The 27,624-nt window shown below is 50.7% G+C and overlaps 1 protein-coding gene and 1 pseudogene across 1 annotated transcript in view; both read right to left on the minus strand.

Annotated features, from left to right (window-relative positions):
- Positions 1 to 27,624, minus strand: part of LOC137537258 (oocyte zinc finger protein XlCOF7.1-like) — a 110,426-nt gene that overhangs the window by 22,703 nt on the left and 60,099 nt on the right. Inside the window, exons 10-15 of the mRNA XM_068259345.1 lie at positions 15,584 to 15,646; positions 12,586 to 12,705; positions 4,633 to 4,761; positions 4,258 to 4,336; positions 3,698 to 3,795; positions 3,226 to 3,589 (exon numbers count right to left, since the gene is read on the minus strand). Of these exons, the coding sequence (XP_068115446.1) occupies positions 3,226 to 3,589; positions 3,698 to 3,795; positions 4,258 to 4,336; positions 4,633 to 4,761; positions 12,586 to 12,705; positions 15,584 to 15,646 (853 nt within the window). The remainder of the gene's footprint in view (positions 1 to 3,225; positions 3,590 to 3,697; positions 3,796 to 4,257; positions 4,337 to 4,632; positions 4,762 to 12,585; positions 12,706 to 15,583; positions 15,647 to 27,624) is intronic.
- Positions 23,784 to 23,915, minus strand: LOC137537363 (U2 spliceosomal RNA; annotated as a pseudogene).

Consider the following 27,624-nt stretch of genomic DNA (forward strand, 5'->3'; position numbering starts at 1 on the left):
CACAGCACTGGGTTACATAGAGAACCCCTATCTCTATCTGTCCCTCAGTCAGCAGCACAGCTCTCCCTACACTGACTCCAGGCACACAGCTACACAGCACTGGGTTACATAGAGAACACCTATCTCTATCTGTCCCTCAGCAGCACAGCTCTCCCTACACTGACTCCAGGCACACAGCTACACAGCACTGGGTTACATAGAGAACACCTATCTCTATCTGTCCCTCAGTCAGCAGCACAGCTCTCCCTACACTGACTCCAGGCACACAGCTACACAGCACTGGATTACATAGAGAACACCTATCTCTATCTGTCCCTCAGCAGCAGCACAGCTCTCCCTACACTGACTCCAGGCACACAGCTACACAGCACTGGGTTACATAGAGAACCCCTATCTCTATCTGTCCCTCAGTCAGCAGCACAGCTCTCCCTACACTGACTCCAGGCACACAGCTACACAGCACTGGATTACATAGAGAACACCTATCTCTATCTGTCCCTCAGCAGCAGCACAGCTCTCCCTACACTGACTCCAGGCACACAGCTACACAGCACTGGGTTACATAGAGAACACCTATCTCTATCTGTCCCTCAGCAGCACAGCTCTCCCTACACTGACTCCAGGCACACAGCTACACAGCACTGGATTACATAGAGAACACCTATCTCTATCTGTCCCTCAGCAGCAGCACAGCTCTCCCTACACTGACTCCAGGCACACAGCTACACAGCACTGGGTTACATAGAGAACACCTATCTCTATCTGTCCCTCAGCAGCACAGCTCTCCCTACACTGACTCCAGGCACACAGCTACACAGCACTGGATTACATAGAGAACACCTATCTCTATCTGTCCCTCAGCAGCACAGCTCCCCCTACACTGACTCCAGTCACACAGCTACACAGCACTGGGTTACATAGAGAACACCTATCTCTATCTGTCCCTCAGCAGCACAGCTCTCCCTACACTGACTCCAGGCACACAGCTACACAGCACTGGATTACATAGAGAGCACCTATCTCTATCTGTCCCTCAGCAGCACAGCTCTCCCAACACTGACTCCAGGCACAGCGCTACACAGCACTGGGTTACATAGAGAGCACCTATCTCTATCTGTCCCTCAGTCAGCAGCATAGCTCTTCCTACACTGACTCCAGGCACACAGCTACACAGCACTGGGTTACATAGAGAGCACCTATCTATCTGTCCCTCAGCAGCACAGCTCTCCCTACACTGACTCCAGGCACACAGCTACACAGCACTGGATTACATAGAGAACACCTATCTCTATCTATCCCTCAGTCAGCAGCATACCTCCCCCTACACTGACTCCAGGCACACAGCTACACAGCACTGGGTTACATAGAGAACACCGATCTCTATCTGTCCCTCAGTCAGCAGCACAGCTCTCCCTACACCGACTCCAGGCACACAGCTACACAGCACTGGGTTACATAGAGAGCACCTATCTGTCCCTCAGCAGCACAGCTCACCCTACACTGACTCCAGGCACACAGCTACACAGCACTGGATTACATAGAGACCACCTATCTCTATCTGTCCCTCAGTCAGCAGCACAGCTCTCCCTACACCGACTCCAGGCACACAGCTACACAGCACTGGATTACATAGAGACCACCTATCTCTATCTGTCCCTCAGTCAGCAGCACAGCTCTCCCTACACTGACCCCAGGCACACAGCTACACAGCACTGGATTACATAGAGAGCACCTATCTCTATCTGTCCCTGAGCAGCACAGCTCTTCCTACACTGACTCCAGGCACACAGCTACACAGCACTGGATAACATAGAGAACACCGATCTCTATCTGTCCCTCAGTCAGCAACATGCTCTCCCTACACTGACTCCAGGCACACAGCTACACAGCACTGGGTTACATAGAGAACACCCATCTCTATCTGTCCCTCAGTCAGCAGCACAGCTCTCCCTACACCGACTCCAGGCACACAGCACTGGATTACATAGAGAACACCTATCTCTATCTGTCCCTGTTCACACTGGAGTGATGCGATTTTGTAAAAATCCCCCATAGCATTGCATTATCAAGAGCTTCTAAAATCTCTACCATTTAAAAAGCTCTTGTAGTGTGAATCAGCCCTAAGGGTGGAAAGGGCTACCAGCGTTTTTATTACAGTACATTAACCTTCGCCTTAACAGTGCGCTGGCATCTCCCCGCCCCTTATGCTAAGTAATCTCAGATAGAGACTACATAGCCAGTGCCCAACAGCCACTACGTCACCAGAAGAAGGTGTGGTATTGCCGAAACCAGTAGTGACATAACACAGACGCACAGTGGACACGCCCCCTGCTTCTCCCACACCTCCTGGAGCCACTCCCCAGAGACACCATGACAATCCCAGGTCCCGGGCAGATCTTGGGGCGGATGCAGCAGATGTGGACGGTCCTGGACACGCCAGCTACTTCTCCAGCACCTCCCAGAGCCAGACACCAGAGAGACATCATGGCAATTTCAGGTCCCAGCCAGACCTTGGGGCAGAAGCAGCAGACGTAGCGGCTTTGGACACGTGGGTTTCTTTTGAAACCTGTGTAAAAGCTCATACACACAAATTTTTCCAAACGACAGGTCATTTGGACATCAAATCGGGCGTGTGTACAGTCAGTCGTTCAGCTGATAACGCGGGTTTTGACCGATCCGCGAAGCGGATCCGTCAAAACCAGCGTTATCAGCTGAACGACCAACTGTACACAAACCCGATTTGACGTCCAAACGACCGGTCATTTGGAAAAATTCGACATGTGTAGGGGCCTTTAGTGCAACTTATAGATAAAGAGGATTAATGCACCATAGGAGCTTTTTCTTCCTCTTTTGGTTGCTAAGCAACCACAGATCACACAAAGGTGGCTGAACAATGACATATGGGCATCATCACTGGAACGGATTAGCAGAAACGTAACACTATTAGGTAATCATTGTTGCTGACACTAGCAAGTGGCCACTGCTTAAGTGTCAGAGGAGAAGAGAGCAGCCCAGTGTGAGAGAATAAAGAGACCTTTCCCTTCCCCAGGGTGTCTGTACTGCTACTGTTAGTAAGCTGTCACCATATATATTCATGAATGATAGTTATAGAAGGCAAAAATCTAACATGAGCACAAAGCATAACCCGATATGGCCAGTCTGTGAGCAGTGACATCACAGCAATACAGATACACATTTATTCTATATTCATTGCTGATTACTCACCTGTTCTGCCCTCTGTAACATTGTCCTCCTCTTTACATGTCCCCATCATGTCTCCCTCCCCTATAGACTGCTGATCACTCCTCACATACGTCTCTTCTTCTTCCTCTTTACTTGTCCTCATCATGTCACCCTCCTCCATAGACTGCTGATCACTCCTCACATACGTCTCTTCTTCTTCCTCTTTATATGTCCTCATCATGTCACCCTCCTCTATAGACTGCTGATCACTCCTCACACACCTCTCTTCTTCTTCCTCTTTATATGTCCTCATCATGTCATCCCCCTCCACAGACTGCTGATCACTCCTCATATATTTCTCTTCTTCCTCTTTAACCACAGCACTTACACATACAAGTTCTCCACCCTAAGTGCACAAAGTGAGAGATCATGTAAAACGTGAACACAGATAACAGCACAGGAAGAAAGAATGTGTCATGGTTTGGGGTCTCCGGGGACCCTCAGTCCCACCTACCTGATAATGGTGGGGGATGGTGTGATCTTCCTGTTGACAATCCTGAGAATAAAGAGGACCGGTACATCTCTCTGGTGGGTTTCTGTTACTTGATCCATCTGCAGGAAACACCACATTGACTGAATACAGGTGAAACTCAAAAAAATTAGAATTTCATGCAAAACGCCATTTATTTTAGTAATTCAACTTAAAAGGTGAAACTAATATATGCAATAGACTCATTACACACAAAGCAATATATTTCAAGCCTTTGTTATACATTTTGATTATTATAGCTTACAGCTTATGAAACCCCTAAAATCAAAATCTCAGACCATTAGAATATTGAGAAACTGTTCAATATGCTCGGCTCAAAGTGTCAGAGTCTAATCAGCTAATTCATCCAAATAAATCCAAAACACCCGCAAAGGGTTCCTATTTCATATATTAGTTTCATCTTTGAAGTAAAATTACAGAAATAAATGGACTTTCACCTGTACATTGTCTCCATGTGTTTATCAAATGATGGAGGGGATCTAGGTCTGCACTCTCCTGTACAAGACATGAAAGTCTCCTCTTACCCGGTGATGTGAGGGGCAGCTGATTCTCCATCATGGCGTCCTTGTAGAGGTCCTGGTGTTCATCTATATACTGCTGCTCCTGCATGGAGAAATAGACAGTGACATCCTGACACCTTATAGCAGTGATGGCTAACCTTGGCACTCCAGCTGTGACAAAACTACAAATCCCATCATGCCTCTGACTCCCCTATGTATGCTTAGAGCTGTCAGTGTATTGCAATGCCTCATGGGACTTGTAGTTCCACCACGGCTGGAGTGCCAAGGTTAGCCATCACTGCCTTATAGGAACCTGACACACACAATGATACAGTTAATACCCAGACACACCCCCCTGCTGTTACTGGATAATGTCCCATAATTCCCAGCACCACTCACCTCTCCTGTCAGCAGCTCCATCATCTTCCTGGTGATTTCCAGAATCTTGTTGTGTCCCTCAGATATCAGGAAGTGAGGTGGGGGCACCGTGATGGTCACATGATCACCAGACTTCACTGGAGGAAAACTCTGTATGGAAACATCAACCATAATGTCACATGATCTCTCAGCATCCCCCTCACCTCTCCAGTCAGCTGTGTGCAGGGCCAGGACAAGGTTCTCCAGCACTAGAGGCGGGGAGTCCAAAGTGCTCCCTCTAGTTGTGCCTCCCAGTGTAGGTAGCAGATGCAGCCCCTGTATTACAGGAAACCTCATTTAAAAAAAAAGAGGTTCACACATTATGTCTCTTTGTGGGGTCTCCTTTCTCTCTATGAAGGCGTCCATCTTGCAGATATCATTGCAGCGTGGCCGCAGTTTAAAGTGACCAAAAGTCCAGTGTGTTCCTGACCACTGCTGCATGCTGGGAGAAGTAGTCATTAATCTCTCTACATTTCCCAGCATGCACCAGCAGCCGGGCATGCTACAGTTCCACACTGTGCTGCACAGACATCTGCAAGATGGAGGCGGGGCTATGGAGCAGCCCCCATAGGTAAGATACGCTACCCCCCATCCACACACACACACACACACTACATCATTCACAAACCTTCCTTAGGGGGAGGTATATTTTAAATATTTTTATAAAGGAGGTGCTTAGTTTCCTTTAAGTAGGTTGCTTCTCCCCCCGGTACAGGTAGCCATATGTGCCCCAGTATTAAGCATCCCCCTCCCCATGTTAGATAGCCAGATCAGCCCCCGGTATAAACAACCACATCATACACAATGGTCAAGCACCATCCACTATAGTGATTCTGCTGCTGTCTAATTAAACCCAGAATGTGCAGAACAGCATAAAAATCACATGTCAAACCTAAACAGCTCAGCCTCAAATCTCTGCACCAAACCGAGATCAATCAATAGATACAATCATTAAACCATGAATTATTAATAACAATTAAGCAGAGCCATAAAGGCGGGGTACATAATCAATATCCTACATAATAAAGCCCCCGTGTCCCTGCATCCTCCTGTGTCCGTGTATTTTGCCATGCATGCGCGGCTCGCTGGTGGACTCTGGGACAGCAGAGGATGGGTGCAGGGGGGCATGCATGCGCGGCTCGCGGGTGGACCCTGGGACAGCAGAGGATGGGTGCAGGGGGGCATGCATGTGCGGCTCGCGGGTGGACTCTGGGACAGCGGAGGATGGGTGCAGGGGGTGTGCATGCGCGGCTCGCGGGCGGACTCAGGGACAGCAGAGGATGGGTGCAGGGGGGCATGCATGCGCGGCTCGCGGGTGGACTCTGGGACAGCAGAGGATGGGTGCAGGGGGGCATGCATGCGCGGCTCGCGGGTGGACTCTGGGACAGCAGAGGATGGGTGCAGGGGGCATGCATGCGCGGCTCGCGGGCAGACTCCGGGACAGCGGAGGATGGGTGCAGGGGGTGTGCATGCGCGGCTCGCGGGCGGACTCAGGGACAGCAGAGGATGGGTGCAGGAGGGCATGCATGCGTGGCTCGCGGGTGGACTCTGGGACAGCAGAGGATGGGTGCAGGGGGCATGCATGCGCGGCTCGAGGGTGGACTCTGGGACAGCAGAGGATGGGTGCAGGGGGGCATGCATGCGCGGCTCGCGGGTGGACTCTGGGACAGCAGAGGATGGGTGCAGGGGGCGTGCATGCGCGGCTCGCGGGTGGACTCGGGACAGCAGAGGATGGGTGCAGGGGGCGTGCATGCGCGGCTCGCGGGTGGACTCGGGACAGCAGAGGATGGGTGCAGGGGGGCATGCATGCGCGGCTCGAGGGTGGACTCAGGGACAGCAGAGGATGGGTACAGGGGGCATGCATGCGCGGCTCGCGGGTGGACCCTGGGACAGCAGAGGATGGGTGCAGGGGGGCATGCATGCGCAGCTCGCGGGTGGACTCTGGGACAGCAGAGGATGGGTGCAGGGGGGCATGCATGCGCGGCTCGCGGGTGGACCCTGGGACAGCAGAGGATGGGTGCAGGGGGGCATGCATGCGCAGCTCGCGGGTGGACTCTGGGACAGCAGAGGATGGGTGCAGGGGGGCATGCATGCGCGGCTCGCGGGTGGACCCTGGGACAGCAGAGGATGGGTGCAGGGGGGCATGCATGCGCAGCTCGCGGGTGGACTCTGGGACAGCAGAGGATGGGTGCAGGGGGCATGCATGCGCGGCTCGCGGGTGGACTCTGGGACAGCAGAGGATGGGTACAGGGGGCATGCATGCGCGGCTCGCGGGTGGACTCTGGGACAGCAGAGGATGGGTACAGGGGGCATGCATGCGCGGCTCGCGGGAGGACTCAGGGACAGCAGAGGATGGGTGCAGGGGGGCATGCATGCACAGCTCGCGGGTGGACTCTGGGACAGCAGAGGATGGGTGCAGGAGGGCATGCATGCGCGGCTCGCGGGTGGACCCTGGGACAGCAGAGGATGGGTGCAGGGGGGCATGCATGCGCAGCTCGCGGGTGGACTCTGGGACAGCAGAGGATGGGTGCAGGGGGGCATGCATGCGCGGCTCGCGGGTGGACCCTGGGACAGCAGAGGATGGGTGCAGGGGGGCATGCATGCGCGGCTCGCGGGAGGACTCAGGGACAGCAGAGGATGGGTGCAGGGGGGCATGCATGCGCGGCTCGCGGGTGGACTCTGGAACAGCAGAGGATGGGTACAGGGGGCATGCATGCGCGGCTCGCGGGTGGACTCTGGAACAGCAGAGGATGGGTGCAGGGAGGCATGCATGCGCGGGTGGACTCTGGGACAGCAGAGGATGGGTGCAGGGGGGGCATGCATGCGCGGCTCGCGGGTGGACTCTGGGACAGCAGAGGATGGGTGCAGGGGGGCATGCATGCGCGGGTGGACTCTGGGACAGCAGAGGATGGGTGCAGGGGGGCATGCATGCGCGGCTCGCGGGTGGACTCTGGGACAGCAGAGGATGGGTGCAGGGGGGCATGCATGTGCGGCTCGCGGGCGGACTCTGGGACAGCAGAGGATGGGTGCAGGGAGGCATGCATGTGCGGCTCGTGGGTGGACTCTGGGACAGCAGAGGATGGGTGCAGGGGGGCATGCATGCGCGGCTCACGGGTGGACTCTGGGACAGCAGAGGATGGGTGCAGGGGGGCATGCATGCGCGGCTCGCGGGTGGACTCTGGGACAGCAGAGGATGGGTGCAGGGGGGCATGCATGCGCGGCTCGCGGGTGGACTCTGGGACAGCAGAGGATGGGTGCAGGGGGGCATGCATGCGCGGCTCGCGGGTGGACTCTGGGACAGCAGAGGATGGGTGCAGGGGGGCATGCATGCGCGGCTCGCGGGTGGACTCTGGGACAGCAGAGGATGGGTGCAGGGGGGCATGCATGCGCGGCTCGCGGGTGGACTCTGGGACAGCAGAGGATGGGTGCAGGGGGGGCATGCATGCGCGGCTCGCGGGTGGACTCTGGGACAGCAGAGGATGGGTGCAGGGGGGCATGCATGCGCGGCTCGCGGGTGGACTCTGGGACAGCAGAGGATGGGTGCAGGGGGGCATGCATGCGCGGCTCGCGGGTGGACTCTGGGACAGCAGAGGATGGGTGCAGGGGGGCATGCATGCGCGGCTCGCGGGTGGACTCAGGGACAGCAGAGGATGGGTGCAGGGGGGCATGCATGCGCGGCTCGCGGGTGGACTCTGGGACAGCAGAGGATGGGTGCAGGGGGGCATGCATGCGCGGCTCGCGGGTGGACTCTGGGACAGCAGAGGATGGGTGCAGGAGGCATGCATGCGCGGCTCGCGGGTGGACTCTGGGACAGCAGAGGACGGGTGCAGAGGGGGCATGCATGCGAGGCTCACGGGTGGACTCAGGGACAGCAGAGGATGGGTGCAGGGGGCATGCATGCGCGGCTCGCGGGTGGACTCTGGGACAGCAGAGGATGGGTGCAGGGGGGCATCCATGCGCGGCTCGCGGGTGGACTCTGGGACAGCAGAGGATGGGTGCAGGGGGGCATGCATGCGCGGCTCGCGGGTGGACTCTGGGACAGCAGAGGATGGGTGCAGGGGGGCATCCATGCGCGGCTCGCGGGTGGACTCTGGGACAGCAGAGGATGGGTGCAGGGGGGCATGCATGCGCGGCTCGCGGGTGGACTCTGGGACAGCAGAGGATGGGTGCAGGGGGCATGCATGCGCGGCTCGCGGGTGGACTCAGGGACAGCAGAGGACGGGTGCAGAGGGGGCATGCATGCGAGGCTCACGGGTGGACTCTGGGACAGCAGAGGACGGGTGCAGAGGGGGCATGCATGCGCGGCTCGTGGGTGGACTCAGGGACAGCAGAGGACGGGTGCAGAGGGGGCATGCATGCGAGGCTCACGGGTGGACTCAGGGACAGCAGAGGATGGGTACTGGGGGCATGCATGCGCGGCTCGCGGGTGGACTCAGGGACAGCAGAGGATGGGTGCAGGGGGGCATGCATGCGCGGCTCGCGGGCAGATTCTGGGAAAGCAGAGGATGGGTGCAGGAGGGCATGCATGCGCGGCTCGCGGGTGGACTCTGGGACAGCAGAGGATGGGTGCAGGGGGGCATCCATGCGCGGCTCGCGGGTGGACTCTGGGACAGCAGAGGATGGGTGCAGGGGGGCATCCATGCGCGGCTCGCGGGTGGACTCTGGGACAGCAGAAGATGGGTGCAGGGGGGGCATGCATGCGCGGCTCGCGGGTGGACTCTGGGAAAGCAGAGGATGGGTGCAGGGGGCGTGCGTGTGTGCTCGGCATTGCGTACACGGTGCGGCATGTGGGCGAGTGCCTGCACACGTCGTATGGGCGTATCGCAGCCGTACAAGCATGGCCATTGCAGGCGGGGTGTTGGAGGATTGCAGCCGAAGGCCTAGCTCCTGTTTCTAAATGGGTGGGCTGTGAACTAGTCACAAATAATTGCATAATGTCACACACTGCTCACCCGAGTAACTCTTGGAGGACATAAAGTGTGAGTGCCTAAATACTGACAATAAATAAATCAAGTCTGCAATCTGTGTATAAAAAAAAGATGCATAATTATGCATGTGAATGCAACCAACGTGCTGGTGCTTATGTACAGTATGTGCATGCGTGCAATAGTGAGCATATCAAGTAGAAAAAAATATTGTGTTGCAAAATACCCCAGAAAAATCAATAATTGTAAGGAAAAGCTGCCCCTGCCGATCTCTCCTGGCAGGAAGTGTGTGTGTGTGTGTGTGTGTGTGTGTGTGTGTGTGTGTGTGTGTGTGTGCGTGCGTGCGTGCGTGTGTGTGTGCGTGCGTGCGTGCGTGCGTGCGTGCGTGTCCTGGCAGAAAGTGGTGGGGGTGTGTCTCCTGGTAGGAAGTGGTGGGAGTGTGTCTCCTGGCAGGAAGTGGTGGGTGTGTGTCTCCTGGCAGGAAGTGGTGGGAGTGTGTCTCCTGGCAGGAAGTGGTGGGAGTGTGTCTCCTGGCAGGAAGTGGTGGGAGTGTGTCTCCTGGCAGGAAGTGGTGGGAGTGTGTCTCCTGGCAGGAAGTGGTGGGAGTGTGTCTCCTGGCAGGAAGTGGTGGGGGTGTGTCTCCTGGCCGGACTCCTATCTTTTACTGGTGTCACTACAGCACTCTTTGTTACAGCTTCCCTTCCTTGGCTGCCAGTATACACTTCCTCACTTCCTGTTGGGCCGCTGCGCAGTCTGTTTCCTCTCCCTCTACAGCGGGGTGCGCTGTTCCTTACACATTTATTTCTCTGGAGGATTTTGTGCACAGTATTTTTTCAACTTGATCTGCTCACCATTTACTGATAATTATGTATCTTTCTTCTACACAGATTGCACAACTGATTCATTTATTGTCAGCCCCTCCCCCAGTTATATTGCCAGATAAGCCCCAGTATTAGGCAGCCCCGTCCCCAGTTATATAGCCAGATAAGCCCCAGTATTAGGCAGCCCCGTCCCCAGTTTAGATAGCCAGATGTGCCCCCTGTATATGGTAGCCACCTCCCCAGTATAGATAGCCAGATGTGCCCCCAGTATTAGGCAGCCCCACTTCCCATGTCAGACAGCCAGATCCCCCTCTCCCCAATATTAGGCCACACCTTAAACTGAGCAGCTCCGCCCACATGCAGAGTTGTGAGCAGAGCCTGTAGTGCTGCCTACTCACCTCACCGCTGCAGGAACTCAGCCGTGTCAGGCTCACAGCATCTCTTCTTATCTCTCTCTAGTGAGCATGGTGGAGTACTGGTTAGTGCTCTTGTCTTGCAGTGCTGGGTCCCGGTTTGAATCAAAGCCAGGGCACTTTCTGCATGGAGTTTGTATGTTCTCCCTGTGTCTGTGTGGGTTTCCTCCGGGCACTCGTTTCCTCCCACACCCCAAAAACATACTAATTAAATACTGTATATACTCGAGTATAAGCCGACCCTCCAACTTTACCTAAAAAAGCAGGGAAAGGATCGACCAGAGTATAAGCCGGGGGAAGGAAATACAGAAGCTGTGAATACTCTCCACTGTACTCCCTGTTAGCCCAGCCAGCTGAAATGTATCAGCACCACCTTGTGTGACCAGTGAGGTGACGTGTGTCCCCCATCCCCCCTCCCCGACTCTCCATATACCCCAGGCAGAGAGGAACAACTACAATTCAACTCAACTCCAAGCTGAAAAGTGAAAGGTAATACTTCTCATTAACACTAATCAACATAACAGGCTGTAGACTTTGCTTCCTCAGTTTCAGGTTTGGTTGGGCTTCACATTGGTAAATCAGTGCTTCAGTTACACACACTCCATTGATGACATCTTTTTTATTTTGAATACATTGTTACAGCAGCATGTCAGCATCATTATAATGCGTATCAGCAAGCTGTGCCTGTAGCTCGACACAGGTCCACTGACTCCTCTGCTGCTCCAGCCATGAGATCCATAGTAGCCTGGACCCCCTCCCCCCAGTCATATTCCCTCGCCGTTAGGATTCCCCTGCTTGCCTGTCACCGGCTAACATCTATGATGCCCTCTAGTGGCGAGGCGCAGTGAACAGGCAAGCAGGGGAATCCTAACAGGGAGGAGCAGTGAGTGATAGCTTCCTCCGTACGCTCTGCTAATAGATCCTGTGTGTCCCGGAGGGGGGCGGAACCGCTGCAGATAAACTAATACTTTGCTACTCTGCTCTGCTGGGGCGATGCTTGAAAACTGAGCGGGGGAGGGGGGAGAGGGGCGGGTCATCTCACACATCAGCTCACTGAGCTGAGATTCTGTCAGCACAATTCTGCCCGGCATTTGGCAAAGGGGGCACTCAGGGTATAAGACGGGGGCACTCTGTGTTTTTTTTTTTTAGGACTCGAGTACAAGCCGAGGCCCCCACCTTTGGGCTAATAATTTTTTCCCAAAAATGTGGCTTTTACTCGAGTATATACGGTAATAATAATAATGGTAATGGAAATAATGAGAAAAGCCACTAGAGGGAGACAGAGATAAGTTACTGCAAGCCTGTGATGTGGCCGAGTTCCTGGAGTGATGAGGAGTAGCACTACAACCTCTGCTTGTGACTCTGCATCAGCCAGGCAAGGGGGCACTGGAAGGGAGGGGGCATGGGTGCGCCCTCAGGAGCTAGTGCCTTCCCCACCTCAGCCCAGAACTGGTTGTGTGTTATATTACTAGAGATAAGAGACATCCAGAATCCTCCTCACCTCTCCAGTCACCTGTGTTATATTACTAGAGATAAGAGTTCTGTCATGTGACCTCCCAGAATCCTCCTCACCTCTCCAGTCACCTGTGTTATATTACTAGAGATAAGAGTGATGTCATGTGACCTCCCAGAATCCCCCTCACCTCTCCAGTCACCTGTGTGTTATATTACTAGAGATAAGAGTGATGTCATGTGACCTCCCAGAATCCCCCTCACCTCTCCGATCACCTGTGTTATATTACTAGAGATAAGAGTGATGTCATGTGACCTCCTAACCTCTCCAGTCAGCAGGCAGATGATCTCCAGGGTGAGGTTGAATATCCTCTCGGTCATGTGACTCTGGTCCTCATCCATCCTCAGTAATGCGGTCATGTGATCTGTACAGGAAGCTGCTGCCTTTTGATAAATAAAAAGGGGAAGATAATTTAGGCTGTACATTTGTCAGTGGTGAAACTATCAATACAGGATCCCCCCTCCCACAGCATTCCCCATTGCTGTCACTTGTGGGTGGTGGGGCCATGCAGAGTATTGCAGGAAAGCACAATAAGCTGGTTTATAACTACCTGTGCACTATACTCACAGCGTGCTGCAGTCCTGTCCTCCCTCTGCCTCCTCTCCATCTGGTCTTCTCTCCTCACATCCCCCTCCCACTGTTACCATTCCTGGGATGTTACAGCAGTGCTGGTAGTGGTAGATGGATGAGGATATGAGGAGAGGCAGAGACTGGGGATAATGGGAGCAGAGGACTGGAGCACACGGTGACAGCTAGCTATAAACCAATGTAATCCTTCCTATTACTGCTCTGCATGGAGGTGGGGGAAAGGAGTTATACTGGAGTGTGGGCATGGCTATACTGAGGGTGAAATGGCATTACTGGGGTGGGGGACATTACATACTGGAGAATAATGGCAATGCTAGGGGACACAGTGGGACATGGATATACTGGGGAGAAATGACATTACTTGGGTGGGGGACACTGCATACTGGAGGATAATGGCAATGCTGGGGGACACAGGGGAGGACATGGTTATACTGGGGGAGAAATGGCATTACTGGGGTGGGGGACATTACATACTGGAGGATAATGGCAATGCTGGGGGACACAGGGGGAACATGGCTATACTGGGGGAGAAATGGCATTACTGGGGTGGGGGACATTACATACTGGAGGATAATGGCAATGCTGGGGGACACAGGGGGACATGGCTATACTGGGGGAGAAATGGCATTACTGGGGTGGGGGACATTACATACTGGAGGATAATGGCAATGCTGGGGGACACAGGGTGGACATGCCTATACTGGGGGGAAATGGCATTACTGGGGTGGGGGGACATTGCATACTGGATAATAATGGCAATGCTGGGGACACAGGGGGGACATGGTTACATTGTAAAAGAAATGGCATTACTGGGGTGGGGGACATTATATACTGGAGCATAATGGAAATGCTGGGGGACACAGGGGGACCTGGAAGAGCTAGTGTAATTTAAGATTAGAATGATATGGAGGCTGCCATATTTGTTTTCTGTTAAATAATACCAGTTGATTTGATAATGTGAATGTGGCCTAAACCAGTTATATAAAAGTCTCTTGTATGGCGATTACTTCAAGGGGGGATGATCAGGATAGTGACAGGTGTACTATGACCTCCTCTGTAACAAAGTATGTCCACCCCGACCTCTGCTCTGCCCAGTATATAACAAGTATGTCCACCCCGACCTCTGCTCTGCCCAATTTAAAACAAGTATGTTCATCCCGACCTCTGCTCAACATATAACAAGTATGTCCACCCCGACCTCTGCTCAGCCCAATATATAACAAGTAAGACCCCCCCTCGACCTCTGCTCTGCCCAATATATAACAAGTATGTCCACCCCAACCTCTGCTCTGCCCAATATATAACAAATATGTCCACCCTGACCTCTGCTCTGCCCAATATATAACAAGTATATCCACCCTGACCTCTGCTCTGCCCAATATATAACAATTATGTCCACCCTGACCTCTGCTCTGCCCAATATATAACACGTATGTCCACCTCGACCTCTGCTCTGCCCAATAAATAACAAGTATCTCCACCCTAACCTCTGCTCTGCCCAATATATAACAAGTATGTCTACCCTGACCTCTGCTCTGCCCAATATATAACAAGTATGTGCACCCTGACCTCTGCTCTGCCCAATATATAACAAGTATGTCCACCCCGACCTCCGCTCTGCCCAATATACAGTATAACAAGTATGTCCACCCTGACCTCTGCTCTGCCCAATATATAACAAGTATGTCCACCCCGACCTCTGCTCTGCACAATATATAACAAGTATGTCCACCCCGACCTGTGCTCTGCCCAATATATAACAAGTATGACCACCCCGACCTCTGCTCTGCCCAATATATAACAGGTATGTCCCCCCGACCTCTGCTCTGCCCAATATATAACAGGTATGTCCCCCCGACCTCTGCTCTGCCCAATATATAACAAGTATGTCCACCCAGACCTCTGCTCTGCTCAATATATAACAAGTATGTCCATCCTGACCTCTGCTCTGCCCAATATATAACAAGTATGTACACCCCGACCTCTGCTCTGCACAATATATAACAAGTATGTCCACCTCGACCTCTGCCCAATATATAACAAGTATGTCCACCCCCACCTCTGCTCTGCCCAATATATAACAAGTATGTCCACCCCGACCTCTGCTCTGCCCAATATATAACAAGTATGTCCACCCCGACCTCTGCTCTGCCCAATATATAACAAGTATGTCCACCCCGACCTCTGCTCTCCCCAATATATAACAAGTATGTCCACCCCGACCTCTGCTCTGCCCAATATATAACAAGTATGACCACCCCGACCTCTGCTCTGCCCAATATATAACAAGTATGACCACCCCGAACTCTGCGCTGCCCAATATATAACAAGTATGCCCACCCCGACCTCTGCCCTGCACAATATATAACAAGTATGGCCACCCCGACCTCTGCTCTGCTCAATATATAACAAGTATGTCCACCCCGACCTCTGCTCTGCCCAATATATAACAAGTATGTCCACCCCGATCTCTGCTCTGCCCAATATATAACAAGTATGACCACCCCGACCTCTGCTCTGCCCAATATATAACAAGTATGCCCACCCCGACCTCTGCCCTGCACAATATATAACAAGTATGTCCACCCCGACCTCTGCTCTGCTCAATATATAACAAGTATGTCCACCCCGACCTCTGCTCTGCCCAATATATAACAACAATCACACAATTACCTCTCCCAGCCTTGTGCTCTCTCCACTTCCTGCAACTTCTCCTTTTGTGACATCACTTCCCATCTATATTACACCACTTCCTATCTTTGGTTTAATATTTTCCTGTCTATGCGTTCCACCTGGGAGAGGGCGAGATCGCCATCTTGTGATGGATAAGCTAAAAGCAGCCTCTGTTGGTGGAATCATCTGCACTCAGACTATAAAGGTACACTTACACAACAGAGCAATAATGCTCCTTCCATTCATTTGCCTATAACTTTATTGCTTCTTATCTTGTTTTTTCACCACAAATTAGGCTTTCTTTGGGTGTTACTATTTGCTATGAATTATTTTATTCTAAATGCATTTTAACAGAAATAACAAGAAAAGAATGGGAATAATTCATTATTTATCAGTTTGCGGCCATTATAGTTTTATAATAATGCATGCTACCATAATTGAAACCCACACATTGTATTTGCCCATTTGTCCCAGTTATTGCAACATAAAAATGTATCCCTAGTACAATGTATGGTACCAATATTTTATTTGGAAATAAAGGTGCATTTTTTTTTCAATTTCGCATCCATCACTATTTACAAGCCCATGATTTAAAAAATAACAGTAATATATCCTAGTGACATACATATTTAAAAAGTTCAGCCACTCAGGTTACTATTTATGTTTTTTTTTAAATACAGAAAAAACAAACTAACCTGGGTACTATGGGAGAGTGTGGGAGGGAAATAGTTAATTGTAAATGTAAATGTATGACATTTTATTTGTAAAAAAAATTGTACATAGGTGTAATTTTACTATTTGGCCACAAAATGGCCTCATGCATTCCTTTCTGTTGCGTATTATTAGCAAGCTGAACAGGAAGCAATGAGTGGAAGTGGAAGTATCAGCTTTTGTGAATGACATGGCATCTAATTGATCGCCGGTGTCATTCAAACGGGGATTTAGATTAATGAATAGGAACTTCGTTCCCATTCATTCATGCCCTCTCTACTCATCGGTGGCAAGAACAAGCATGGGGGAGGGGGCAAGTGCACGGCAGCAAGGGAGGAGTATATACGTCCCTGCAAGGTAAAGCAGGGATGTAGATTCTCGTGTCGGGAGAGGTGAAGTGGTTAAAAACATCCCCACTACTGTTACCTGTGCCATTTATCCTTACCTGGCTCACACTGTCTTGTATTATACAGCATGTATTGTGATTGTATTGTTCTAGATTCCCTCTCATTGATTTACCCCTGAGTCTTATGCCTCTATCACATTTGCCTTATTCAGGGGATGTGAGGCTTTACAGACCATCACTGCGGGACTCATGTTAATTTATATGAACCTGCAAATTCATACCCACCGCTTTATGGGAGTAGCAACCGAGTAATCCCTGACCACACCCAGGAAATCACACAGGGTAATCCCTGGCTACACCCAGGAAATGACATGGGGTAATCCCTGACCACACCCAGGAAATGACATGGGGTAATCCCTGGCTACACCCAGAAAATGACATGGGGGAATCCCTGACCACACCCAGGAAATGACATGGGATAATCCCTGGCTACACCCAGGAAATGACATGGGGTAATCCCTGACCACACCCAGGAAATGACATGGGGTAATCCCTGACCACACCCAGGAAATGACATGTGGTAATCCCTGACCACACCCAGGAAATCACACAGGGTAATCCCTGGCTACACCAAGGAAATGACATGGGGTAATCCCTGACCACACCCAGGAAATGACATGGGTAATCCCTGGCTACACCCAGGAAATGACATGGGGGAATCCCTGACCACACCCAGGAAATGACACGGGGTAATCCCTGGCTACACCCAGGAAATGACATGGGGTAATCCCTGACCACACCCAGGAAATGACATGGGGTAATCTCTGGCTACACCCAGGAAATGACATGGGGTAATCCCTGACCACACCAAGGAAATGACATGGGGTAATCCCTGACCACACCCAGGAAATGACACGGGGTAATCCCTGGCTACACCCAGGAAATGACATGGGGTAATCCCTGACCACACCAAGGAAATGACATGGGGTAATCCCTGACCACACCCAGGAAATGACACGGGGTAATCCCTGGCTACACCCACGAAATGACATGGGGTAATCCCTGACCACACCCAGGAAATGACATGGGGTAATCCCTGGCTACACCCAGAAAATGACATTGGGTAATCCCTGACCACACCCAGGAAATAACATGGGGTACTCCCTGACCACACCCAGGAAATTACATTGGGTAATCTCTGGCTACACCCAGGAAATGACATGGGGTAATCCCTGGCTACACCCAGGAAATGATATGGGGGAATCCCTGGCTACACCCAGGAAATGACATGGGGTAATCCCTGGCTACACGCAGGAAATGATATGGGTTAATCCCTGGCTACACCCAGGAAATGACATGGGGGAATCACTTGTTAATCCCAAGAAATGACACAGGGAACTAGGTTGAATGCACCTGCCCATCTCCTCATACAGCCCATTCGAGATATGCTGATGGAGGGGTATATCCCATGCACACCTGCACCCTGGGTAATTCTATGCAGAGGTGAACACGGTAGGGTGACCAGGCATCCTCTTTTGCCCGGTCAGGTCCACTTTTTCCAACCTGTCCAGGGCTTCCTGGCGGGTTTTTGAAATGTCCGGGGCAGGGGCCCATTAAGGTTTCACATTTTTTTTTAAATTTTATTATTCCCCCCCTCACCCCGGGGCCCGACTCCGATCCCCACCCCCCCTCACCTCAGGGGCCCCCTTCTATTATGAGCAGCGTAAAAGCGGCATATACAGCAGGGGCCGGCGGGGTAAAGCAGATGCTAGAGGTCCAGCCTCCAGGGCTACGCTGTCTCCTCTGTATGCTGCTTGCACTGCTTCCTGATTTATTGGAGCGGCATACAGATGAGACAGCTGCAGAGTAGCCCGGGAGGCTGGACCTCTACCGTCTGCTTTACCCAGCTGGATCCTGCTGTATATGCCGCTCTCCTGCCGCTCAAAAAAGGAGGGGGGAGACCCCCACCCCAGGTGAGGCAGGGAGGATAGGATTCGGGCGCCCCACCCCATAAACTACCTGTCTACCTACCCTTCCACCAGGCTACCTAGCAGCCTACCCTCCCACCCAGCTACCTAACTGCCTACCGTGCTACCTAACAGCCTACCCGGCTACCTATCAGCCTACCCTGCCACCCAGCTACCTAACTGCCCACCCGGCTACCTATCTGCCTACCCTGCCACCCAGCTACCTAACTTCCCACCTGGCTACCTATCTGCCTACCCTCCCACCCATCTACCTATCTGTCTATGCTCCCATCCGTCTACCTAACTGCCCACCCAGCTACCTATCTGCCTACCCTTCTACACGGCTACATAACTGACTACCCGGCTACCTATCTGCCCACCCTCCCACCCGGCTACCTAACTGCCTACCCAGTGCAGTGTCTGCACCGCAAATAGCATGACAGCTAGCCCAACCACCCTCCCTCCAGGTAATTAATGTTAGCCTACTATAGACCTGGCTACATATACTGCATTTTGTGGGGAAATCTGCCGTCAATCTAATTGCATTTTGTGTGGAAACCTGCCAACAATCTGGTTGCATTTTGTGGGGAAATCTGCTGCCAATCTGATTGCATTTTGTGGGGAAATGTGCTGGCAATAAGATTGCATTTGTGGGGAAATGTGCTGCCAATCTCAATGCATTTGTGGGGAAATGTGCTGCCAATCTCATTGCATTTGTGGGGAAATCTGCTGCCAATCTCATAGCATTTGTAGGGAAATCTGCTGCCAATCTCATAGCATTTGTGGGGAAATCTGCTGCCAATCTCATAGCATTTGTGGGGAAATCTGCTGCCAATCTCATAGCATTTGTGGGGAAATCTGCTGCCAATAAGAATGCATTTGTGGGGAAATCTGCTGCCAATAAGAAGGCATTTGTGGGGAAATGTGCTACCAATCTCATTGCATTTGTGGGGAAAAGTGCTGCCAATCTCATTGCATTTGTGGGGAAATGTGCTGCATTTGTGGGGAAATGTGCTGCCAATATCATAGCATTTGTGGGGAAATCTGCTGCCAATCTCATTGCATTTGTGGGGAAATCTGCTGCCAATCTCATTGCATTTGTGGGGAAATCTGCTGCCAATCTCATTGCATTTGTGGGGAAATCTGCTTCCAATCTCATAGCATTTGTGGGGAAATCTGCTGCCAATCTCATTGCATTTGTGGGGAAATCTGCTGCCAATCTCATTGCATTTGTGGGGAAATCTGCTGCCAATCTCATATCATTTGTGGGGAAATGTGCTGCCAATCTCATTGCATTTGTGGGGAAATCTGCTGCCAATCTGATTTCATTTCTGGGAACATCTGTTGCCAATCTCATAGCATTTGTGGGGAAATCTGCTGCAGATCTCATTGCATTTGTGCGGAAATATGCTGCCAATCTCATTGCATTTGTGGGAAAATATGCTGCCAATCTGATTCCCTTTGTGCGGAAATATGCTGCCAATCTCATTGCATTTGTAGAGAAATATGCTGCCAATCTGATTCCATTTCTGGGAACATCTGTTGCCAATCTCATTGCATTTTGTGGGGAAATCTTCTGCAAATCTCATTGCATTTTCTGGTCGGCCGGCCCTCCACCATGTGGTCTGGAAAACAAAAACAGCCCTCCATGCCCACGAAGTTGGACAGCACACTGCTAAGTTCATGTATATTTGACCCCACCCATGACCACACCCACGTCCACATGCTGTTGTGATCGTCCTCTTTTTTGGAAATCAAAATATGGTCACCCTAGAACACGGGCAACACCTTAGGGGCGTGTCTAGGCTGCTAACACACAGGTATTTAACCTGGAGGCTTATTTGGAAACTCAGCTCTGACTGAGGCTGTTCGCTACTGTGAATTCTAGTGGGGGGATATTGTAAATAACTGTATTTCTGTTGCCCTGTTTCTACTTTGACGAGGCCCTTCATGGTGAAACATGTCACAGTTGTGTCACTGTATATATTTGCACCCTATGTATGTCTTTCCCAGTATGTCGTTTGAGCAGCTGCTATGAGTAGTATTGCACAGGACCTGAGGTGGTTGATAACACCGCCCCTCGGACTTATCTACTCACCCAGTTGTATTACGCTCTGCTTGTCCCACCTGCGTGCTGGATAGCTACACCCCTCCCTGAGACATATACAGTGGTGTGAAAAACTATTTGCCCCCTTCCTGATTTCTTATTCTTTTGCATGTTTGTCACACTTAATTGTTTCTGCTCATCAAAAACCGTTAACTATTAGTCAAAGATAACATAATTGAACACAAAATGCAGTTTTAAATGATATTTTTTATTTAGTGAGAAAAAAAACTCAAAACCTACATGGCCCTGTGTGAAAAAGTGATTGCTCCCCTTGTTAAAAAATAACTTAACTGTGGTTTATCACACCTGAGTTCAATTTCTGTAGTCACCCCCAGGCCTGATTACTGCCACACCTGTTTCAATCAAGAAATCACTTAAATAGGAGGTATCTGACACAGAGAAGTAGACCAAAAGCACCTCAAAAGCTAGACATCATGCCAAGATCCAAAGAAATTCAAGAACAAATGAGAACAAAAGTACTGTAATTGAGATCTATCAGTCTGGTAAAGGTTATAAAGCCATTTCTAAAGCTTTGGGACTCCAGCGAACCACAGTGAGAGCCATTATCCACAAATGGCAAAAACATGGAACAGTGATGAACCTTCCCAGGAGTGGCCGGCCGACCAAAATTACTCCAAGAGCACAGAGAAAACTCATCCGAGAGGCCACAAAATACCCCAGGACAACATCTAAAGAACTGCAGGCCTCACTTGCCTCAATTAAGGTCAGTGTTCACGACTCCACCATAAGAAAGAGACTGGGCAAAAACGGCCTGCATGGCAGATATCCAAGGCACAAACAACCTTTAAGCAAAAAGAACATTAAGGCTCGTCTCAATTTTGCTAAAAAACATCTCACTGATTGCCAAGAGTTTTGGGAAAATACCGTGTGGACCGACAAGACAAAAGTTGAACTTTTTGGAAGGTGCGTGTCCCGTTACATCTGGCGTAGAAGTAACACAGCATTTCAGCAAAAGAACATCATACCAACAGTAAAACATGGTGGTGGTAGTGTGATGGTCTGGGGTTGTTTTGCTGCTTCAGGACCTGGAAGGCTTGCTGTGATAGATGGAACCATGAATTCTACTGTCTACCAAAAAATCCTGAAGGAGAATGTCCGGCCATCTGTTAGTCAACTCAAGCTGAAGCGATCGTGGGTGCTGCAGCAGGACAATGACCCAAAACACACCAGCAAATCCACCTCTGAATGGCTGAAGAAAAACAAAATGAAGACTTTGGAGTGGCCTAGTCAAAGTCCTGACCTGAATCCTATTGAGATGTTGTGCAAAGATGAGTGGGCCAAAATTCCTCCAAAGCGCTGTAAAAGACTCGTTGCAAGTTATTGCAAACGCTTGATTGCAGTTATTGCTGCTAAGGGTGGCCTAACCAGTTATTAGGTTCAGGGGGCAATTTCTTTTTCACACAGGGCCATGCAGGTTTTGAGTTTTTTTTCTCACTAAATAATAAAAACCATCATTTAAAACTGCATTTTGTGTTCAATTATGTTATCTTTGAGACTTTGACTAATAGTTAACGGTTTTTGATGAGCAGAAACATTTAAGTGTGACAAACATGCAAAAGAATAAGAAATCAGGAAGGGGGCAAATAGTTTTTCACACCACTGTACATAGGTGGGGGATCAGCGAGGACCGCAGCACACCGGTGTGGTTCACACTGGTACCTTCCACATAACCCGGTTGGGAAGGTTTTTGTTATTATTAATATTGATACACTGCCTGTTGCTACTTAAGTAAACATTTATATCTCTATATGGCACATGGCTATCCTTAGAGCAGACATATGAAATCACCGCCGGGAGACTTGAGCGCAGGATACAGCCGGTATATTCTGCTCCTGCACAAGTCCCAGGGATGTTAATTACTATTCCCCCTCCAGGTCCATGTGGATGGTGGAGAATGATGTAATTCGGCTTCCAGCTATTGCTGGCGGCCAAATTACAGTGTTTTAAAAGTAACTTCAACTCTATCTTCTCCCAGCGCTGAAGTTACTCCCTGTGCGCCGCTAAAGCCGTAATTCCGATTACTGCCTATGGTGGCGCCGGCTGCGCCCAAATCTGCTGCGCTGTAATTACAGCGCTCGGGCCTTAGGGCCGCATATATCACATTTGATAAAATGCACAGAAACAGGAAACACAAGGGAGAGGTCCTGATCTTGTGAGCTTACAATCTAGAGGGTAGTGAAGTGGAGACACTTATGCTGGGAATACACAATGAGTTGTTTTGGCAGATTTACTTTCCGATAGTTTTTCTGATCGATTTTCATTCACTTCTATGAGAAAATTGATCTTAAAATCAGATCAGACCCGTCAGAAATTATCAAACGAACCATTTGTCTGCTGAAAAAACTCCAGGTGTATTCCCAGCATAAGGGAGTAGACTATGAGGTTAGTGGATGAGGTAGTCAACCTCAAATAATTTTTTTTTTTTTGGCTTGTCTTGGCTCCTGTTGCATGCAACAGGAGTCCCGGTCAGCAAGGCTATTAGCCCCATGCACGGAAAAAGCGTGAGTGCCCTAAAGCACCCCCACAAAACGTGCATGAGTAGCCACGGGCCCCACAATACAGCAGGGCCCTTCCGGTGTTCCCCGAAGGGAACTTATCCCCCTTTGCCATCGGCGCAGGGGGTACTAAGCATCCTCCAACCCGAGAGTCGGAGGACACTGGCGGCATCCTCCAACACCCGAAGGGCTGGAGGACCCTGGACTGCCCTGTGGTTACCCACAGGGCCTGGCCATGTGGCATCCCACATGGTCGGTGGCTCCCCCGAGAGGGAGCCGGGTGGGGACCGAAGTCCCCTGGGGACAAGTCCCCGGTGCCAGCAAGCTGGCCCCGACCTTGCGGCCGGAGTGATAAAAATTCCGCACTCTCCCTAGCCAAAAGGCCGGGGAGCTGCGTTAGTTGGCTATGCATATGGGCAGTACAGACCAAAGCACCCTACTTCCGCCTGAGATCTGCCACATCTCAGGTTTTTTCAGGTGCACCTGGAGCGCCACTTCCAGGGGCAGTACGCCTAAGCAAAGCCCTCAGCTATTCAGCCTCGACCATGGTATAGATCCATTCAATCAACCCCTGGGAATTACGACCAGGAAGGACACCCTGCCACAGTGCCATCCCTCCAGGTCCCCCCAAAAATTTCAAGAACAGATACTACACTTGATCTTAGCCAAAAGGCCGAGAAGCGATCAGAAAATCAGATCAGACCTGTGGGAAATTATCGAAAGAACCATCTGTCTGCTGAAAAACTCCTGGTGTATTCCCAGCATAAGGGAGTAGACTATGGGGTTAGTGGATGAGGTAGTCAACCTCAAATTATTAGCATAGCTAATTACAAGCTTGTCTGAATAGGAGTGTCTGGAGGGTGTGACTTAACATTCCCAGGTCTGGGGCCTGATGGACAGACTGTGGGAGAGAGTTCCAGAGGAGAGGTGAGAAGTCCTGGATGTGAGAGTGAGTGGAGGAGATCCCTACTTGTGCCCCTATAGATGGCATTTGTACCCCGGCTCTTATGGGTGCCATTGCCATGCAGCAGGAAGCTAGCTCAGCCAGAGGCATGGTGGGTATTTGTATTATTCTGTCAGTGTGGTGGGAAAGTATGGGGAGAATTAGCAGTGGAGGAGAGAGAATCGCTGCTGGTCACCAGAGATCTGGGCATGTGCAGAAAGATGCTCCCCTCATTCATTACATTTCATGCTGAATATCCCCCCAGCCAGGCCTCCTACAATCCCCCCATATAGAGGGTAGGGAGGGGACCCCCATGGCAGATTGCAGATCTCCAGCACCGCTTGAGATGTCCCTCTAAGGATGATCAATGAGATGTAAATATTTCAGAGTTTATGCAAATTTATGTACTTTTTTATGCAAATATATGGAGCTTGAAAATTGATCAATTTAAACCTGGGTGGGACTTGATTGGTCCATTTTCAAGCTGCATATATTTGCATAAAAATGTACATTTGCATAAACTCAGAGACATTTGCATCTCATTATTATTAGTCCTCTCCTAGTCTGTAGGAGTCATGGCAGCAGAGATCCTGTGGCTCACATTTAATGAATGTCGCGTGCATCTTTACTGTGACACTGAAGCCCTCATAAGAAGCGGAGGTTTGGGGGGTGTGGCCGGCCGCAGACAGACAAGGAAACATGAACATGTAGCTCTGGCCTCTCCAACTCAAAGTGATTGACTTCTGGCTTTATATAAGCGGCAAAGATGGAGAAGCACACGATGGAAGCAGACACCTCCAAGCTAACAAAAGGCAAAGCTAAACCGCAAAAACTTCTTCCTGGAGAAGTCCCAACAAGTGTGAACAAGGGCACAAGATGGCGCCAAAGCAGGGAGGAAAGCCCCGCCCACAGAAGTGAGTGAAGTCCCAGCAAGCGTGCACAAGATGGGGCTGACACAGGGAGGAACGTCCCGTCCACGGAAGTGAGTGAAGTCCCAGCGAGCGTGCATGAGGGCACAAGATGGCACCGATGCAGGGAGGAAAGCCCCGCCCATGGAAGTGAGTGAAGTCCCAGCAAGCGTGCACGAGGGCACAAGATGGCACCGATGCAGGGAGGAAAGCCCCGCCCATGGAAGTGAGTGAAGTCCCAGCAAGTGTGCACGAGGGCACAAGATGGCACCGATGCAGGGAGGAAAGCCCCGCCCACGGAAGTGAGTGAAGTCCCAGCAAGTGTGCACAAGGACACAATATGGCACTGATGCAGGGGGCAAAGCCCCGCCCACGGAAGTGAGTGAAGTCCCAGTGAATGTGCACGAGGGCACAAGATGGCGCTTAACTGGCTCACCTGTGTTATTTGCATAAAAGGCTGCATCACTCAGTATGCAGTGGGCTGTGTGTGGAGCAAGGAGCTCCTGAAAGGCTGTGCAGCCAAGAGAGGGCAGCCAGGCCTATTGAAGCAATGATGCTGATCCTGTAAAGTGCTGGAGGGGAGTTGGACTCCAGTACTTAGACTACAGGAGAAGCCTGAATGGGTGAGTGGCCCAGGACTGCCATTAGGCCTATGGCAGGGTGTCACTCACAAGCCAGTGTGGCTGCAGAGGGCAAGAAGCCTGAGCTAGGGTTGGTACAGATACAGAAGTCTGTATATCTGGTGTGTGACTACAACCCTGCTGAATACCCAGTGTGGTGTATCATTTTTTGTTGTTTGGACATTGTTTGACTGACAAAATACATTGCTATTGTTTTGTTTTAACTCTACTCACTGGCTGGTATGTTGTGACCCTTGATGCTTTGATCTCCTCTACCAATGGGCTAAAATCCCCAGAATATCACAATTGGTGGAGAATGTTGGCAAAGCAAAGGTGCATGTCTACACAGCTCTGCTTTCCCTCTGTCCTGAGTGTACACAGCCCTGATTTCCCTTAGCCCTGCGTGTACACAGCCCTGCTTTCCCTCCATCCTGCGTGTACACAGCTCTGCTTTCCCTCAGCCCTGCATGTACACAGCACTGCTTTTCCTCCATCCTGCATGTACACAGCCCTGCTTTCCCTCTGTCCTGTGTGTACACAGCCCTGCTTTCCCTCTGTCCTGTGTGTACACAGCCCTGCTTTCCCTCTGTCCTATGTGTACACAGCCCTGCTTTCCCTCTGTCCTATGTGTACACAGCCCCGCTTTCCCTCCATCCTGGGTGTACACAGCCTCGCTTTCCCTCCGTCCTGTGTGTACACAGCCCTGCTTTCCCTCTGTCCTACCTGTACACAGCCTCGCTTTCCCTCTGTCCTGTGTGTACACAGCTCTGCTTTCCCTCCGTCCTATATGTACACAGCCCCGCTTTCCCTCTGTCCTATGTGTACACAGCCTCGCTTTCCCTCTGTCCTATGTGTACACAGCCCCGCTTTCCCTCTGTCCTATGTGTACACAGCCCTGCTTTCCCTCTAACCTGTGTACACGCATGACCAATGGAAAGCATTGCAAGGCTAATGAGGCCTATCCAACCATTAGTTTACGGCTGAATGCTCAGAAGACAGCATTAATTATTTAGACGTGACAATTTCCGTCGATGAGGGGGTGTTGTGTATGAAACTTTTTCAAAAACCGACAGAGCGCAACAATTTGTTGCACACTGACAGTTCATCCACATCCGGTCAAAAAGGGCATCCCCAAGGGACAGTTTCTGAGGGCCAGCCGAATCTCATCGTCTGTGGAGGATTACGACAGTTTGTCGGAAAAATTAATCAAAAAGCTGGTAGAAAAGGGATATGAGGAGCATGGCCTGAGAAGGATCAGTAGGGAGGTGAGATCCCTGAATAGAGGAAGCCTACTGCTTCCAAAACCCAAAAAGAAGTCTGGCTGCATACCATTTGTATGCGATTACGGGCATCTGTCTGAGAAAGTCCGGTCCGTGGTGCACAAATTCTGGCCAATCTTGAACCAGGACCCTGAGTTTGGAAATGTATTTAAAGAGCCGTCAGTCTTCACAAACCACAGAGGGAGAACCATTAAGGACAGAGTATGCAGTACCAACATTGTAAAAAAAGAAAGAACAATTGTAGAAGCAGCTAGAAGGGGAACAGTACCCTGCTTGAGCTGTAGTTGTTGTAATGCGATAACTATAAGGAAACTGTATTTCTCATCCGTCTACTGGTGTGAAAGTGCAGATCAGGGGCAGGTTTACCTGCTTGAGTCCTTACATTGTGTATGGCCTCAAGTGTCCCTGTGGTCTGGTTTACATCGGGAAGACGGAGAGACTTGATAAACAACGCATAGAGGAACATAAGAGAAGCATTACTAACCTAGTAGAAGGTAATAAAGAATATGAAAGTTCAGTTTCACAACATTTTGTTACTATGCATCATACAGCTGCTCAGGTGAGATAATATATAATATATATATATATATATATATATATATATATATATATATATATATATATATATATCCGCTCCAAATCC

The sequence above is a fragment of the Hyperolius riggenbachi genome, chromosome 10, assembly GCF_040937935.1.
Source record: "Hyperolius riggenbachi isolate aHypRig1 chromosome 10, aHypRig1.pri, whole genome shotgun sequence".
NCBI lineage: Eukaryota > Metazoa > Chordata > Amphibia > Anura > Hyperoliidae > Hyperolius > Hyperolius riggenbachi.